The sequence below is a fragment of the Centruroides sculpturatus genome, unplaced genomic scaffold (genome assembly GCF_000671375.1).
Source record: "Centruroides sculpturatus isolate CEXI.00-Female unplaced genomic scaffold, Cexi_2.0 scaffold459, whole genome shotgun sequence".
In the NCBI taxonomy this organism is placed as follows: Eukaryota; Metazoa; Arthropoda; class Arachnida; order Scorpiones; family Buthidae; genus Centruroides; species Centruroides sculpturatus.
In genome coordinates, this window is record NW_019384631.1 from 101,604 (window position 1) to 120,992 (window position 19,389).

The 19,389-nt window shown below is 26.6% G+C and overlaps 1 protein-coding gene across 1 annotated transcript in view; it reads left to right on the forward strand.

Annotated features, from left to right (window-relative positions):
* The window catches only part of LOC111625748 (protein split ends-like), a 98,561-nt gene that overhangs the window by 12,423 nt on the left and 66,749 nt on the right, over nt 1–19,389 (forward strand). The window contains exon 2 of the mRNA XM_023368969.1: nt 7,790–7,984. Within this exon, the coding sequence (XP_023224737.1) occupies nt 7,875–7,984 (110 nt within the window). The 5' untranslated portion in view covers nt 7,790–7,874. The remainder of the gene's footprint in view (nt 1–7,789; nt 7,985–19,389) is intronic.

Below are 19,389 nucleotides of genomic sequence, written 5' to 3' on the forward strand. Positions count from 1 at the left end.
CCTTCTGAGCCCTGCTTCAGGTTTTCAACTAAGATTCTTCTATACATGTTCCATTCATACAATGTTGAAAATCTAAAGCAGTACTCAAAAGCAGCCCAAAAATGTTAATATTTTAAATCTGTCACTAGACCTTAGTGAGGTGTGTTATATAGCTTTATTATTTACAAATTGGTTTTATAAGCAAAACAAAAAATTTGTTTGATTTTTTTTTATGAAGTTTAAAATGATATTTTGAAACTTCATATAATTATGTGCAACAGTTCAATAAATAACATTGTAGGAATGTAACTGCTTATTAGTGAATAATTTGCATAAAGTGTTTATTGTTGAGTAAAAACCTGTATAAGTAGAGTTAATCTGAAAAACACTTTGAAAATAAAAGGAAAATTGCTAGCCAAATTTAACTTTGCCATGTAATTTGTTACTGTTAAGTATTATGCTCCTTTATTAAATATAACTATTACCTCATTAAAATTGTGTGTTTATTAATAAGATAAAATAAAGTTTTCTTTATTTTATCTTATTATTTTTAAAAGCATTTATGGTATGAGATTAAAAACATGTCAGATTGATTTTATTATTTTTTTTTCAGTGCTAAAATTCAGTGCTAGAAATTGATTTTATATAAAATTTTAATATTTAGATTTTTTTTGTCATTTAACTTACTAGATTTATATACATATATTCATATTGTTAATTTAATATGATTACAGCCACTAACTTTTATACTTGTTTTTTTATTTTTTATTTTAAAATTGTTGAAACAGTTATAACATAATTATAAATACTATTTGTTCCGTATATGTTAAAATTTTTATTCATAACTGTAATTGCAATTAGTAAAAACTCATTAGTAATTCAATACAAAAATATTCTGAAACGTATGCAAAAGGATCATAATAAAGAAATAGAAAAACAGTAAAAGAAAAAAATTTGTAAGAAGGAACATAGAAGTTGAATGCTTGCAAGGAACATTTATTAATTATGCATGTAATTTTTGACCCACTTTTGACCTTATCTTCTCTGTTATGTACAGTAATGTACTTTTGGCAAGCTCTCTCTCTTCAGTTACATCTACAAAGTTCATGGACCTGTTGACATTGAAGAAATGACTTAGAAAATATTTGCAGAACTTTTTTAACTGATAGTTTATTCATATAACTAGTAAGCAGACTTATAAAAATAAATTTTTAGGTTACTAATTTAATATCACTAAAAAAAATCCATGTAGACAATACCTCCCGAACACGTACAGTGATGCACTTTTTGCAATCCCTCTCTCCCTTGCACTGTATATGTAATTAATGAATAGTTTCTAACAGATACTATGAAATTTGGAAGATAGAGAACTGTTCTGAAGAAATATATAAAATACATGTTAAATATTAAGAGACCTCTATAATTTTTGAAAAGAAAACAAAGCCTTTTTTTTCTTTTTTTTTATTTGATTTTAGCAGCTGATAAAAGTATTTTTCAGGGATGTGGAATATGTGCAATTGTGCAAACAATTGGGAGGAATTAAATTAGTCCTGGGGAAATTTGCAGGAAAAAAATAATAATATGGTAATAGCAGCAAAAATATTATAATAAAATTAAGTAGTATCTCAGCAAAGCCTGTAGTCATTAATTGGGAAAATTTGCCAAAATGCAGGTCCTGTTTTAAAAATAAAATTAGAACATTCAATATCTAAATGTCAATTTAAAAAAATTAAATGTGTACAGATGTTATGAATGTGAGAGTCACATGCTGTTGTGAGGCAATGTTGGCTGTAGTGCCTGGTACATGTTTGAGTGATGAGTCACCAACCTTACAGTAGATTTCTGGTAGCAAGGGATGGGTGGGGGTAATGCTTGCTTTGATTCTAATCAGTTCATTTACTTGTAATGTTGCTGCCTACGTACATGGCTATGTGCTTGTAATAGAGATGAGTTGGTCTCTGTTACCAAACCACAGTTTTGATTTTTACAAAAAATTGAAACTGAAACAGAGTTTAAAAGGAAATGAAAATATTTTTACATAAAAATTATCAACACTACTTTGAGTAAAATTTTGTGTCAGATTGTATTAAATGAAATGTGCTTGTTTCTCACATGGAAAATTTGCTAAACTTGAAACTGAATTTAAGTAAAAATAATGAAAACAACACCAGTAATATTCAACAAATAAGATAATTTACTAAATTAAAATTGTTGAAAATTTTTTGTTTTGTTTTTATTTAATAAAACATTTTGGGGAGATATTTGGGAATCAATTAATTGAGATAAACATAAATATTTGAGTCTGTCTATCCCAAAAAGATGTTCCAGGCCCAAATTCAGTACCATTGGATTGTGGCTAGAATCTAAATGGAAACAATATTTAGCCATTTTTCTCTGATGTTTTGAACTGGATGATGAAATTATCTTCTCTTTTTTAAGGTTGTTTTATTCAGAAGTGAGAGTAGTAATTTGAAGCAGTGAGGACAGAGGATTATTTTTTGAAAAGATATTAAATACAGTACTTTCTATTCTGAGACAGTTTGGAGCAGTGTTTCTCAACCTCTAAAGAATCATTGCCCCCTTCAACGTAGTAAAGCCCCCTTTAATAAGACCGTTACGTAGTATCACTCCTTCACTACAAAATTCAGAAGCCGAGGGACAAGGCTAATGCCAAATTCATACTGCATTGAATAGACTAGTGACTAGTATAATGTTATTTGTTTAATTATTGTATGATATAACGAATAAAATATCTAAGTATTCTTAATATAATGTTTTACTATATCGCCCAGAAAATTGTTTTTCGCCCCCAAAATATAAATTGTTACTAATCGCCTCCTCAACATGGAAAAACGCCCACGTGGGGGCGATATCGCCCCCATTGAGAAACACTGGTTTAGAGGGAACAGCAAGAGAACTTTGAATCTGCAAAGATGGAGACTTCTTTCTTCATCATTCAAACATTCTCTCTTGATCTCTTCTACTAGTCTCTCTTCAGGAAAGTTTTTCCATCTACTTCTCACCTCTCTCTGATTACATTTCATGTATTTCTGGCTTTGATAATGATTAACAGAATCCAATTTCTTATTTTGAACAAGTATGTAATTGGTAATTTGCTGAGAAATTTGTGGTTCACATTCTTCACTTAATATAATTTTTAATTTGTTACTTTCCTGAAATTATATTAAAATAAATTCACTTAATCCAGCACAAGCTTATGTTATCTTATTCTTTTATTTAGCTTATATTTTATGCTGGATTAAGTGAAATTATTTTAATATAATTTTGGAAAAGTAATAAATTGAATGTAATAACTGGCATCCTCATTGAAAATAATTTTTTATATGTTATGTAAACTAATGGTTGTCTCACCTGTGCAAATTCCTCTGTGTTGTGTCAGAGCCAGTCTCACAATAATTAAATATTTTATATTAATTCATATTTTTCGATATAAATTTTACATTTACTTAAAGCAAAAATTATTTGTCATATATTTATTCATTTTTAAATACTGTCAGATTTGAAGTTGTTTATATTTTCAAGAATCTGAATTCCATCCCTTTAAAATTTTCATTATTTGTAATAAATACTATATTTATTACTTCTTTATTTGTTATTACTTTACCTTCAGTTAACCTTAATATTAGTAAGAATTATGATGATATATAGCCACTAGAGTAATAAAGTCATACAAACTCAGTCTATTGGAATTACTGTTCTTAGATAATTAATCAACATTTTTTATTTTAAGTAAAACATTATAAATTTAACTTTTGAAATATTTTGTCCTAATTTTGAAGATCCTTCCTGATTATGACTGTATATGTTTTAATTAAACACTAGAGCTTATTAAAAAGTGTTGGTTAACTATTTCTAAGAACATTAAAACCAATAGAATGAACATTTGCATTACTTAACTTGTAATAGTTTTGTACTCAATCAATCCTATTGACTAATTTTGAATCTTTAAAGCTTTTCATCAATCCCACTTAACTGATTTTAAAATATCATTATTATGATTAACAAATATATAGAATCTTCTTAATAGCTATATGTAATTTGCTATAAATTTTAAGGATTTATCACATCACAGTTTTCAATTGGAAAGCTCACTACGATTTTATTAAATCAGTATGTACATTTTGAGTCATATACTCTTCCTCAGTTGGTTATAATTCAAGTATTTTTCTATTTTCCAATTTGTATTTGACATTAAATTTTAATTTTTAATTTACAATCTGTATCCTTCGTCTAATTTCTCTGACATGTAATATCTATTCAGTTATTTTTGTAATTTAATGCTAAATACAAATTGGAAAATAGAAAAATTTTTGAATTATAACTGAGGAAGGGTATTTGGCTCAAAATGTACATATTGATTTAATAAAATCTCAGTGAGCTTTCCAATTAAAAAGTGTGGTGCAATAAGTGCTTAAAATTTATAGCAAATTACATATAGCTATTAAGAAGATTTATTGCAATATAGGACAAAAAGCAAATAATTATAAAATATATAGAAAACCATACCTGAATTATAATAATCAAATAATAAAGCTGGATAAACTATTGGGCTAAAACTTGATTAATTAATTATTTAGATATTATATAATTTAGACTAGGTCAAACTACAGTGTTTACCTTTAATGTACTAAGTGTTTACCTTTAAATACATGGTTATATCTCATAAATTAATTGGTTTCAAAGTAAAGATCAGACAGAGGTTCAAGTAATGTACAGTATAACCCCTCTAATCCGTCACCTTTGGGACTGGGGATATGGTCGGAACTCAAAAAAGGTCGGATTATCAGAAAAAAGTAAAATAAACAATCTTCTCCTTTGTCCAGTCTTTGTAGCACTGCTAATTTTTCATTTAATGAAAGAGTAACGTGTTTACGTTTCACTCCTGACATGTTGAAAACACACACAAAACTGTACATGTACACACAATGTAAAACATATACTGTAATGAACATAGAAAAACGCCACGGACGGTGAGTCACCGACGAGTCGGGATAAGTTTCTCGACTCCGACCACGGTCGGATTAACCGGAGTGACGGACTATCCGAGGGCAGACTAGAGGGGTTCTACTGTAATTGGCAACATGTCTGCATGATAAACAGAAATTGTCAATTCAAGCCCTACTCTGAATTAATCTTTTATTCCAGAATATTCTAAATTTATTTATTTTTAATTATTAAATGTGAGTCACGATGACAGCTTAACTACCTATCATTAGTCAAATTATGTAATATCTAAATATATGATTAATTGGCCACATTCTAGCACAAAGTTTATTTGGCTCTATGATTAAACGGTGGAGCATAGACTTTTATGTAGTTTTGTATTCTCTAAATCAGATGGTAGTTAACACAGGATGTTTCACCATTTAAATTTAAAATTTATAATAACAATGAGCTTAGAACAGTTGACAATCTAATTTGGCACTTTGAACTTTAAACTAATGACAGAGCTGAGGCAAGCTTGTAAAGTTGAAAATATTTGTTGGAAAAGTAAAACAATGCTGGAATAGTGAGTTAACATATTATTACTGTGGTGATGACATAAATTCCATACTGTAATAGTCACAGAAATTACACTAATCACTTTACTGTGGTAATAACAGATCATAATGTGTTACCAACCACAGTAAAGTAACTGTATGATACACATTTACGTTTTGCTATCCTTTAGTTCTCTTATATGAATTTAGATGTAAAAATTAAATTTTTAAAGATCATGTTTTAAATATGAAATATTATATTAAAAAAGCAGTATGATACTGATTAATAGTAATTGTGAAATGCAGCGTTACAAGGATCATTCTCTTCTCCCCTTACCACATTGTCACATTCTGAAGTATTCCTTCCCCATGAGGTGTAACATCATTTATGGACAGCTTCTAATGCAGATGTTTTATGATTAATTACTGAAAATAAAACTGCCTATGGCACATGAAATACCCTTTGTATTATTTCAGATCAGCAGCAATAGTCATAACCGTCTGAATATACTTTCCTTGTGAAGATGTTTAATGAAAGCAATGCCAATCCTGCAAGTGCACTTTGAGAGTTACAACACTTTAAGAAATTGCACTGAAGTCATTTTGCTGCTTATAGTACTGCAAATCCTATAGTGCTAAGTTGAGACTAAATTTTTCTTTGTGGAAATCTTTTCTTTATATTCAGAAACTTTAGTGTACAGAATATGTAGCAGTTCAAATTCAACCAAATCTCTCCAGACAGCATTGAATTATTATCACTCTGTGTCTACATTAGTGGTGTTCAATATTATTGAATAATTGACTATGGACGCAATAATTTCCAATATTGAAGTTGGAAAAATGAATGATGATTAATATTGTTTTTGCATTCAGTGTTACTGATATTGGAAATTAACAAAATTTAATATTTTATATTTTTCTTTTCATGTCCATTTACCAAGGATTAAATTTGTTTTCAGTATTGTACACACTGTAATTTTTTATTACAGCTTACTGATATTTGAAATTAACAATTAAAAGCTATTTAAAATAAATAAGAGTTGACAACTTTCAGAGTAATGAATTTTGAATAATATGAAAAATCACCAACTTCAAAAAAGTGATGAGTGAAAAAAAACCTTCTACAAACAAGTCTGGAAACATTTTTCCTTTCCTTTCCTTGAAGATAAGATAACTGTAAGGCTGAAGCTTTTAAGATATCAGCTTATTGTTCTAGAAACTGGGATCGAATCAGGTCAAACAACCTCCGGAAGTTTTCATGGCCGTTCTACTCTGGATATGTTGAATCCTGTCCCTTGTCATTCTGCAGTTTCCATGTTGGGCCAGGCTGAATTCACAATGGGTTTGATTAAAACAGGACACTTTTAGTGTCCACGGGAAGAAATTAAGCAAAAATGAAAAAAAAATTCAACCTACCGAGAATTAAAGTAATTTGGATTACAATATTAAAATAATGCTGTTTAGAGATTTTTTGTGGTTATTATTGATATAGAATTTTATTGATTACAGATTTTATGATATTGAACATACCTAGGATATATATATAATTTTTAATGTTTTGTAATTGTTATTTAGTTTTTTTTTATTATTTTTGATTCTTATTATGTAAACTTTGTTAGAATTTTTTTAAGCAATAAATTGCTTCTTAGTTATTACAGACAAAATTGAAGTTTCTGTCTCAGTTTAAGAAATATTTAACATTTGATCCTTTTGGAATTAATATCAAATAAATAAATTATTAAAACATATATACATAATTGAAATTTATTTACATCATTGATTATTTTTATATTTTGTGTAAGTTGTAATAGATGTTGTGTATGTAAAATCATTGTATTATTTTTAAATTTTGAAAAAATATATATAACTTTATAGTTTTGTAAAAAAGAAAAAAAAAAGGAAATTATTCTTAATTATTGGTTAATATCTTATATTGCAAAAATATAATTTTTTCTTATTGTGTAGATGGGATATCTGTTGAATTAGAATTTCAATTAAAACAAATAAATTTAATTCAAAATAGAAACACTAAAATGTAGATTACATTTTATAGTTCTCATATCATTTTATTATTTGAATTGGCTCTTAATTACATTTTTGATAATCCAAAAGAATAATTTACAGTTTTATTTTGTATTAAAGTAATACATTGATTGTAATTTGTTTTTGAATCAAAAGTAAGCTTTGCTAAAAGCAATAATAATTTTAATAAATTCATTATAAAATTATTGTTGTTATAATTATAAATTTTATTGTTTTACAAAATAACTTCATTACATTATTTATATAAAACTAAAATTTTTTTACAGCCTTACTGAAGAAAGAACCTATGAACGGGCTAGCGGACATTATTATGATAGGGTTTCAGAACGTGAATCTTACTTGAGGCGGTCCATGGGCATGGGATACCATGACGATGATAGTTACCAGGGTCGTGGGAAATCAAGAGACAGGTATCAGAAAACTTCAAATAATACTACAGTATACCAGGACGGATCTGATAGGTTGGGAATTATTTTATTGTGATTGCACAGAATTATTTTATTAAAAAAATTCACAGATTAAGCATTGCTTTAAGTTTTAAAATTTATTTATGTTAAAACATCATAATATATGATATATAAAAATCTAATTGTAAATTTAAATTTATGTTTGTATTCTTAAATTTTGTGAAGGNGGAAAATGCTAAAATTACATCATACATATATATATGTTTCTAACATTTTTTTTAGCATTTTCTATTTTATTCATGTGTAGAATATTAATGAAACAACTAAATATTGAATTCATTGAATTATAATTTTAAAGTTTTAGTTTTCTAAATGAGAAAATATTAAAAGAATTTAACTTGTTTAATCTTTAAAAAAGAAACTCAAATAATCTCTGTAAAAATTTAAGTATTTAAAAACTACTTTATTGGAAACCAACAAGAAATCACTTATACATTTTATCCCAAGTAATTCTCAGCTTCTTAGGCTCATCAGGAGCAACAAAAAGCATAAAATTAAAATAAAATTAAAACAAAACAAAAAGCATACATTCCATCAATTCAAAACCATTTTAAATTCTATAAAATTCTAAAACATTAAAGTGCAATTTATGCTTTAATTCCACAACTCTGATGTGGAAATTAGCACCTCCTTCTGAACTGTTTCCTTTTATCTAAAAATAATCTTTTCACTTTTAAAAGGATCTATTTTTGCTTCATTCCTATTCAATTTTCACAATTTTCTCACTCCTTTCTAAACTATATTGCCTCTTGTATTCTATATCATTTCTAAGGAAGAAAATATATCTTAGCTGAAAGATTATGGATTTTGAGAAAGTCTAGACTCTGAATCCAGATATGGGGTAGCATTATTGATGGTATAGAAATAGATAATGAAACAAGAATAGAGAAACAGGAAGAAATAAGAGTATAAGAGGCAATATAGTATAGAAAGGAATGAAAATTGAAAAAGAAATGAAGCAAGAATAGTTCTTTTTAGAATTGAAAAAGTTTAAACGAGTATTTTTAGGTAAAAGGTAATAATTCAGAAGATACCACTCAGTTTCAAATCAGTTAGTCTGCTTTAACATTTTAGAATTTGATAGAATTTAGAATGTTTTTGAATTGATGGGATATAGAATTGTATTTTTTTAGTTCTGATGATGAGCCTAAGAAGCTGAAAATTTTTGGATCTAAAATGTTAAAGTAATATTTTGTTGGTTTTCTAACAAAGTAGTTTTTGAAAACTTGAATTTTTCAGTAAGAAAAATTTATGGGAAAAAACTGAATTATTAGCATTTATAATGCTGAAATTGTTTTTGCATATTGATAATGTTTTGCTTTATTAGAAGGAACAAAAGAGAGTTTTCATCAAAATTTACTTTATGGATATAAAAAAAAAATTAGTCGTTTTATAAATTAATGCTCTGAAGAGCATAATAAATGGAACATTAAGATATAAAAGATGAAAACCAAATAAAGAATGATGATTAAATATTAGAAGCTAACAAAGTATAAACCATTTTTTATATTTTAAAATATTTATTTTAATGTTTATTTAAAGTTCAACAACAACAAAACATTTTTTAAAAAGTTAAATTATAGAAATAAAAAGGAAATTTTTGAAGCAAATTGTTTATAATTCAATTATCTAATAAAAATGAGTATTAATGTGTAAAATCATTAAGACATTCTAACATTTAATGTTAGAATATGGTTTTATCATTTTAGTTTGAGGAATAAGTAAAGATCAGTCTTTGTTTCAATAAAATAACAAGATTTTATTTTAAAGAAACAAAGATTTTCTATTTTTTAAACATCTACCTCACATTAATTTATAAAAATATATATATTTAAACATACAAAATAAGTATTGTAATTTCATATGGATGACCTGCACTGGTGTATATCCTGCAAATTACTAGAATGGAAATAAAATACTTGCATAGCCTGCACCACCATATACCCTTCATCTCCAGGTGACATAGAAGACATGACACTTATTGGTATTTATCTTATGGGGCGTTTCTCATTTATTCTGTTTTCTCCCCTATTTCATTTGTTTCATTAAAGCCAAACAATTGCTGAATTAGATCTTAGAGATGTTCTAGGTACCATCTCTTGTTAAATTTAATAAGAGATGGCATTGATTGTCTACCTCTAGGCCAATCTAGCAATCTCTAGGCAAATTACTTAGCATTTAATTAATAGTAGCAGTAATATAGCCCAATCTAATCAGGTAATCATTTGGCTTTACTATAACTATAGGGCTTATAGGTTTATATTTGCATTCATTTGTTTTGTATTTATAAATGGTTCTTTTTAGCTGTAATTATAAAATAAGTGAAATGGAAAAAATGGAATGTTTGAGATGGCATTTTTAAATTGAATGAGTGTTGGAAACAAAAATTACCATCAGACATCAAATTTCTTGTATTGTTTTGGTTTATTTCTATTTTATTTATCAAATAATAGTAATAATAATATAAATACTAAAATAGTCTGAAAAAATTAAACATGATTTTAATGTTGATAATATCTGTTGATTCCTGATAATCGATTTTAAGAGCCAATTGAAATGACTATGGGTTGGCAGCATGGTCAGTGTGGCTCTTGATGAGAATGATCACCTTTGAACAAGCAGTAATTAATAGTTGCCATTAAGATTTTGCTATGAAATCTGTACACAGCTTCTACAATAGCTAATAATACACATTCCAGAGCAGTGTTTTTCAATCTTTTTTTTTTATCTCATAGTACACACAAACCTATAATTAAATTTTTGTGGCACACTTAAATTATAATGATTAATAAATAATTAAAAAGAAAGATTTCATTTTTCATAATTTATTTATTAACACAAAACAATTTATTATAATTTCTAATAAATAAATAAGACTTTTTAATTAATAAGAATTTTAATTATCTATTTTTTATTTTATAAACATTAAGTGAACATTTATCTGAGCTTTACATGTTTTTAGAATATAATTTTGCTTACATAATGTAGTAAAATGTTTATTTATTATAACAATGAAAAACTAGTATAATCAATTTAAAGAGGTTTTAATTTTATGTGTATACTTATTGTTCTTTGGGCTTCTTTGAAAAAATAATTTATTTAATAACTTTCAAAAATTTTAACAGCACACCAGTTGAAAATCATTGTTCTAAAGTCAATTACTTTTATTCACTATAAAAAACTAACATCAGTGTTTGGCTTCTAAATAGTTTTCTGAATCATTATAGTGAGCATTACTGGAAATGTATTAGCTTTTAAGTTACAAATAGAAATGTCTAATAATAATAGTAATAATTAAAATGTAAATAAACATATAGAAAATGAATGGGAAAGGACTAAAGGAAAAGTATACATATATATATATTTGATGGTATAGGACAAATTACAATGGTAGATGAATGTCTGTGTGTGCATAAAAGGTTTCTTTTGTTTTTAAAGATATTCTTTATAAGTTTAGATAAAGTAAAAGCTAAGAATTCTAGAGAAGCCAGTCTATTAAAAGTAATTGAAATGTAATATGTTTCAAAAAATATTTATCTTCAGATCCATCTGAACTAGATATTCAGAAAAGAATTTATTAAAAGGTTATTTGAATTACATCATTCCAAATGCATGATGCATTCAAAAATATATCAATGAGCAAAATAATGAGGAAAAGCTGTTGAGTGAGTTTAAAATTTTGAGTTAAAGCAAATAACCTGCATCATCATATAACCCATACCTGCTTTTAATTTAAGTTTTGAACTTAGATAACCTGTGGGATATTCATATGAAATTGTGGTAATTAAATACAGTAGATTCAAATAATTTTTACATTATGAACATTTGGACAGGATTTATGCAAGTTACATTCATATAATTCATTTATGAACAAAGATTTATATAAATTAAGACCAATTACTTGATGGAAATACAGTTGACTTGTCTTAAAACAAGCATTTATAAAGTACATCCTTGTGTTAAAGCAAATATTGCCATTGCCTCAGCAAAATGCCATTGTCACAATGTTAATTTTCACATGATAAAATGAACAATTTTACCAGAATTCATTAAGCTGAACTGTACATTATCTTTACCATCCCCAAGAAATAATCCTGTTTCCAATAATAATTTTATTATTCATGTTGAAAAGCGTAAAAAGCAAAGTGGTAGTGTAATAAATGTTTTATTTTGAGTAGCATAATTTTATTCTCCTAGGAAGCAAAGACGAGTTCAACCTCCAACTGTAGAGCAAATATCTGGTTTTAGCTGACCATTCTATTGTACTCAGAAAATAGGGATTAAAGTTTAAGGGTGCCAACCCATTTAAATGGATGTGATCCCATGCAAACATGTGCTAGTTTGCATATGGGGGTGCATACAGTAATGCCATTTGGCTGCTTTTTTACTCTTTTAGCACCAAAAAATAATTTTTACTTTTTCAAACAATTTTCAACAGAAAAAAAAATCACAGATTTCTTTTAGCTTTGTTTTGATTAATTAACCACTCTGATATACTGCTCCTCACTTAAATGGCAAATACCATCATCTCCATTTTGTTTGATTTGAAAATAATTTAGATCAATTAATTTTTGTAAATAAATTTAATTTAATTTAACTTTTAGTAAATTAATTAAATATTATAATTTAGAGATTTTGATTGTCTATTAATTCTTAACCCTTTAAATTATACAACCCTGACCTTGACCCTAAAATCGTTAACACAAATTTTCAATAAAGCGAACTAACTGCTGTTCCCCTAGTGATTTGTATTAATGCGAGTTGACCATATATTAAAACTTAGAGGATACATTTCACAAATGCATGAATTGTCATCAGTGTGACAGTTTTTAGATTTACATATTCTTTTAATTTTAATTTATCTATATTTATTAATTTATGTAACAAAGGTGAACTTAAATAAATTTATAATAAAAATCTACATATATGCATAAAAAATTATTTTCATAAAGAATATAGCGACACGTTATTTTTATTACACAATAAAACAAAATACAAATAATCCATTATTCTCTCTCATTGCAATTTTTTATTTCATTTTTTTAATTCTTGATTGTAACAGTCAATTTTGCAATCATGTTACTCTTCATATTTACAAAATTAATCATTGAAATTAAAACAGTGTGATGTGTGAATAAAGCATGTTTTTTTTTAAAATTTATATGTACAGTATATAAAGACTTATAATTTATATTGTAAGAATATTTTAGTTGAAAATTATGAAAAATAAGTTCTTACAAATTATGATTTGAACTGTACAATCTTAAAAATAGTAAGTTATTTATGAATTTATATTACTAAGTTAATGATATAAAAGTAAGTTGTTTATTCTTCAAGTAAAGATTTTCATACTACATAGATGGATTGCATGTCTCTTTCATTTAAGTATTCAATCATGTTTTCCATTTCATAATTTAAAAATTAAGTCCTTTTCAGAAACCTTTAAGACCATCATTATTGTCATCATTCTTATCACTTTGTCTCATTTGATTTACATTTTCTACACTATATAGAAAAATTATCACATATTTCTACAGTACATATTAATATCATTTCTTATTTTTTTTATCATTGTATCTAAAGTAATAAAATAATAATAATGAATGTATAGTTCACATGTACGTAGTAATTATTATTATTATTATTATTATTATTATTACTGTGTCATTATTATAGATTAGAGTTTACAAAAAGAACTAAAGTGTAATTGTTGAGATCTCTGTTGTTCTTTAACAAAAAGAATTGTAATGTTACATTTATATATTATGTGATATTTGGTTTTTTTTTCCAATGTAGAATGGGTGTTCTTTTGTATGAAAGCGAAATAAAATATTTTGATTATATTTTGATACATGTTTTATTTGATCCAGTAAAGATGACCTTATATAATTGATTGTAATAGGAATGTTTCGTATATTCTCTTGTCTATTATTTTGATATTTTCTTTATACTGATAAAGATCATCTCAAAATGCTAGTAGAGTTTTGTGTATATGTGCATTTGTGTATTTGCATGTAAATTTGTGTATCTTCACAAATATTCAGAAGACAAACAACTGAAATATATTTACTAGTTAGATAAAATGGTAAGTCAGTTCACCTTAATCTAAACTTTTTTGATTTTGTTAGTGCCAAATATATCCAGATATCCAGAAACAAAAACAGATATCCAGAAAATGTGTTGATATTTAATAGAAGAAACTCCAACTTTTACAATAATTAACTATATAAACTACTTTAATTTAATTTTTTTATGGATTATTTCATTATATTCTGATTTCAACAAATCAATTTATATAACACAAAAAACACTACAAAAACCTTTCTTCCAGTAACATAACATTTTTAATGAAATATGAACATTTTCAACCTTCTGCTAAGGTCTACTTCAGGTTCTATAAGTTCTGCAATGGAACATGTGCGTAATCTGAATTTATATGAAATTCTACAGATAATTTATATAGCTGATTTGTTGATAAACTATATACACTAATTAGTTATGTTATTAAGCTAAAAGCATTAGAATTGATATTATATACATCTTTCAAATTGAATTACAGACTGATGATTATTTGATGTATAAATTTCTCAGTTTCTGATTTTTATCATATAATTAGCAAATCATCAACATGCATGTTTTCTTATTCTATTTATGTAATTATTCAGGACATGCTTTTAATTGCATATCTAACAAGATATCCATTGTGTTTATGCAAATCATTTGTTATTCTATTCTGTAGTCTTTACTATTAAAATTAATATGTAAAGAATGATATGCCAACATTTCAGTATGCCATTAAAACATATAAATGCTTATATATTATATTATTGAATGCATAAAAGCACAACTATAATCTCCATATTAGTTCATGTTTTAAAAATACATTACATAATAAATTTATTTTATATTAGATTTCAGTTCTACAAGTCAGAAATGACTTGCAAATGTTATTGCAATATAAAATATATATATGTATATATAAATTTTTCAAATAATTTTAAGTTTCTAGTTTGTCAGGTATAGTCTACATATTAGATGAGAGTAAAACAACATCAATGATACAAAAATAAATTTACTTTAAAAAAATACATAGCATTAAGAGTATTTTTTGTCTATATTATTTGGCATTTTTTTTAGAATGAATAAAATAATTTTGGGCATTTTCAGTTTAGAATGACTAAAGTAATAACTAACTTAACAAGACAGATTTAACAAATAAGGTTAGTAGCACTGGTAAAGAAAAATAACATAGTAAACAAGTACATGCCAGGTGGCATCTATGTTCGCTACATGGTTTACAAAATGATGTCACTCATATCACACAGGATCGAACAGTGGTTTTTGACAGCCAAAAGCATTAGACCTAGTGAGATTCATTGCAGAATGCATGTACAATATGCACAGTCATGCATGTCACTACAAAAAGCTTTAAAATGGGTTCAAAAAGATCAAGAAAGGCCAAATAAATATAGATAATAGGCTACATATAGACTTTTCAACCCAAGTTTTTTTAATAGCATGCACAACTCTCCATATTGTTCATATATCCTGCAATGGATATGACCTAACTAGGTCTACTGCCTTTGGCTGTCAAAAATTAAATAACAGCTTGCTGTTCAATTCTGGTGCAGTTTGATATGGGCAATGCCATTTTGTAAAATACATGATGGACACAAATGCTGCCTGGCAGGGACAACTATTTGAACAGGGCTGCATTAATATATACTCTTTCATTATTATTACTAGTCTTAAAGAAAAATAACACAGCATACCCTGTTAACAGTGCTACTAACCATGTTTAATTGAATCTGTCTCATACGTTTAGGATGCACTTTACATTTAAAAGAAAATGAACAATAAAATATATCACAAAGCCACTATAAACACTTTTCCAGCAAAAAATTTATTGAGAACTACAAAAGTTTTTGGCTTATTTAAGAAACCTGCTTCAGGCCTAGCTGCTGAATTTAAGAGATTCCAAAATGGAATGCTCCAAGCATTTCATGATGTATGTACCTGTTAACATATAAGTGATTAGAATAAATGAATTCTGTATTAACTGCTGGAAAACTATCTTGTAATGTTATATGGTTCAATAAATAAACAAATAAAAATGAGCAATTATTTATTGTGACATCACAATGCTAGGCTGCAATTTTTAATCATATTTTTAATTTTAGTTAATTTAAAATATATTCTCTCCACCTCAAATTAGTATTGTAGTGTCTTGCCCCTGTACATACATCATACTGTTCCATTAGTAATGCAGTCATGCTGGTCATCTAACTCCTTTCAAGGAAAAATTCTTGAATTGAAATAATGTGACTTCCCAGTTTGCATTGGAAGTTCATATATAGTTAATAGGGACATACTGCTCCTAAGCTTTCCATATTTGGACTTAAATTTCATTTATCTAACAATGTTCTTGAGATTAAGAAAGACGGTCAGACAAATGAAAGTGGAAATTTATGTCCTATTAACTCTATTGTACTTTTATTTTAATTTTATATTTGTCAGTTTAAATTGCATAATATTATTTAAATTATAAATAGTGTTGTTTTATTTGTAATAGATTTATAATGAATGTATTATTTTTTGAAGATATATATATACACAGAGTCCTAAAAAAATGTACTCACTCTTTATCAGTTCAATACTCATTAGTCATTTCTCCTAGAAAAAAAGCATATGTTTTCTATAATGCCATTAAATTTTATTTAATTTAACTTATTAGACTTGTATTTATATCAATAAACACCTAAATCAAAACTTAATATATTAGTAATGGTTACTCAAAGAGTGAGTACTTTTTTTGGAACATCCTGTATAAGTTGATGTTAGTCTAAAATAAACTAAAAATTCTCTTTGTATACTAATAAAGTTTTGTTTCTAAAAAAGCAGTTTCATTTTTTAATAGTTGACAATATGGACAATAGTTGATAAATATGCCAGGATTCATTAAATCTGAAGATATTTCATATTTTAAATTGTATACAATTTAAAATATTAAGCAATGAAACTTGAAGCAAATAAACCAAATCTGAAATAATGTCATTATTAATTTTTTTCTAACAAAATTGAAATTGATGTCAGAAACTAATGTTATTCTTGTAATGAAAGAAAACATTGCATACTGAAACTAAGGCTGTTATTTTAACTTCATGTAATTATTTTTAGTTGTCAAAATTCACTTTATAGCAATGAAAAAAGCAAAAATTTGTAGCTTTTTAGGATAACAATTATGTCATATATCTTAACTGTAAAAGTTCTCTGAAATGACATTAATATAAACATAGGGAATAATTGCTGAAAATTTATCAGCTTTCAAGGTACAAATTTGAATAAGAATGTCTAACAATATCAATTAAAGCATGGCTTAAATATACAGAAAATGAATGAGAACTAAGATGAGATAAGCATATAACCTGTCTTTGGTTGTTTTGGGAAAACTTGCAAGGGTAGATGAATGTGGTGTACAAATAATTTCCTACATATTCTAAAGACACCCTTAATGACTTTAAAATTAACAAAAGAAAAACTGTTAGATGAATTTTCAATTGCAATAATGAATGGGTTAAATAATTTAGAAAATTCTGGAAGAAAAGAATTGGTCTGGAGAGGGACTTGCACCTGCAGCTGTCACTTACCATGTGGATGCATTGCCAGTTATGCTACCTGAGCTTCTAGTTTGATCTCCTCTTCCAGATATATTTAAACATGAGATAACCATTCTTGGTTACATCCGGTGCCAGTTGCAGATGCATTTAGCATCAATGTCCTGTAAACACTCACTTATGGCACTCAGCCAGCTATCACACAACCCCAGCATGTACAATACATATGTACATTGTGTTGTAGATGCTTGTTTATGTATACAAAAATCATACAAACTACTTTGGTCACCTGATAATTTTCTAACTCATTTATGTTTTTGAATACCTTTTTATAAAATGCCATGTCTCTACTCATTTGCTGAGAGCTAATGGCAATAAGAGTACATTTCAATATTTTAAAATGGCAATTTTTTCTAATGTATTTAAAAATTTTTTAATGTATAGAAAACTTTTTTCTAATGTATATATATAAAACATAGTAATATATATCTGTGTTTTATTCATGCACAAATGTAATAATTTTTGAACAGTGATACAATTGTATATATACCCAACTCTTTTTTTTTACATAGAAGACACATTCCTCAAAAAATTGTGTAGAAAACCATACAAAAAACAAATGTTTTCTATAGTAAAATGGGAGATACATTCCAAGTTATTAAAAAACCATGTAAGATTAAATAAATAACTGTATTTCATTCAAAAACTGTGTAAACAAAGTGATAAAAATTTTCTTCCAGTATAGACCTGGTTTGTCAGCATTGTCAGAAAATCTGGTCAGGAACATAACCATCTTCTCTTATTATTTTGGCTAGTTTTTCTAGAAAGCTCTTGACAGTGTTTTCATCTGCAGATACAATTTTCCCTTTAACTTTAATATTGTGAAAGGAATTTAAAAAAAAAATCCTTCACTAGCAAAAAATTCCTTTTTCTGCCTTGAGTTGCTTAAAAACATGTTGATGGTTCTGATTCCTGTAGTTTTTTTATAAATTCATGGTGCCTTCTGCTCTATAATATTTCCATCCACAGGTACCCTCTTTTGCACCAAATCCTCAATCCAAAACATCAAAAAATTTTCAATTTTTTTCTAAGACTGCATTTTCTCTACTATATGATGATATTTTTGAGCTAAGCTTTGATCTGCAGATGATAGATTTTTGTATAGAATTCTCATTTCTCCTAATTGTTCCAATAATTGCTTTGTTCAAGCCAAAACTTTTACCCACAGATGTTGAATCTTCACCATTTGCAAGGCAGTCCAAGCTTTTTATAGTCCAAGTTTCTAATAAAGTGGTTTTTCTTTTTTTCCTTTTGTAATTTTAGACATTTTGAACTCAATCTATTGTAAAAATTCTAATTAAAATATTTTAATTAGACTTGTAAAAACTTATAAATTAGACATACTGCAAACTTGTAAGAAATCATATTTATTTTTTTATTCTTTAGTACACCTAACAGCATGACCTATGCACTTCACTCTGACAAAAATGCTATGAGCTTATGTTACTTCAAAAATAAACTGATTGAATGATGCAATACTTGAAAACCTTTTATGAACTAATAAATTACTTTTTATCAACTCTCTTTCTTCCTTTTGTTTCATTTGCTCATATTGATGATAATTTTTAAATTTTTTATTTTATTAAATTTGAAAATTAAGTCAGTTTTTTTCAACCATGTTATTTCAAGATTTTGTAAAAAAAAAAACCATGTGGGGAAAATGTTAAGTGTACTAGTACAAGTATAAAACTATAAATTTGAGAGAGACTCCTCATATTAGGTATA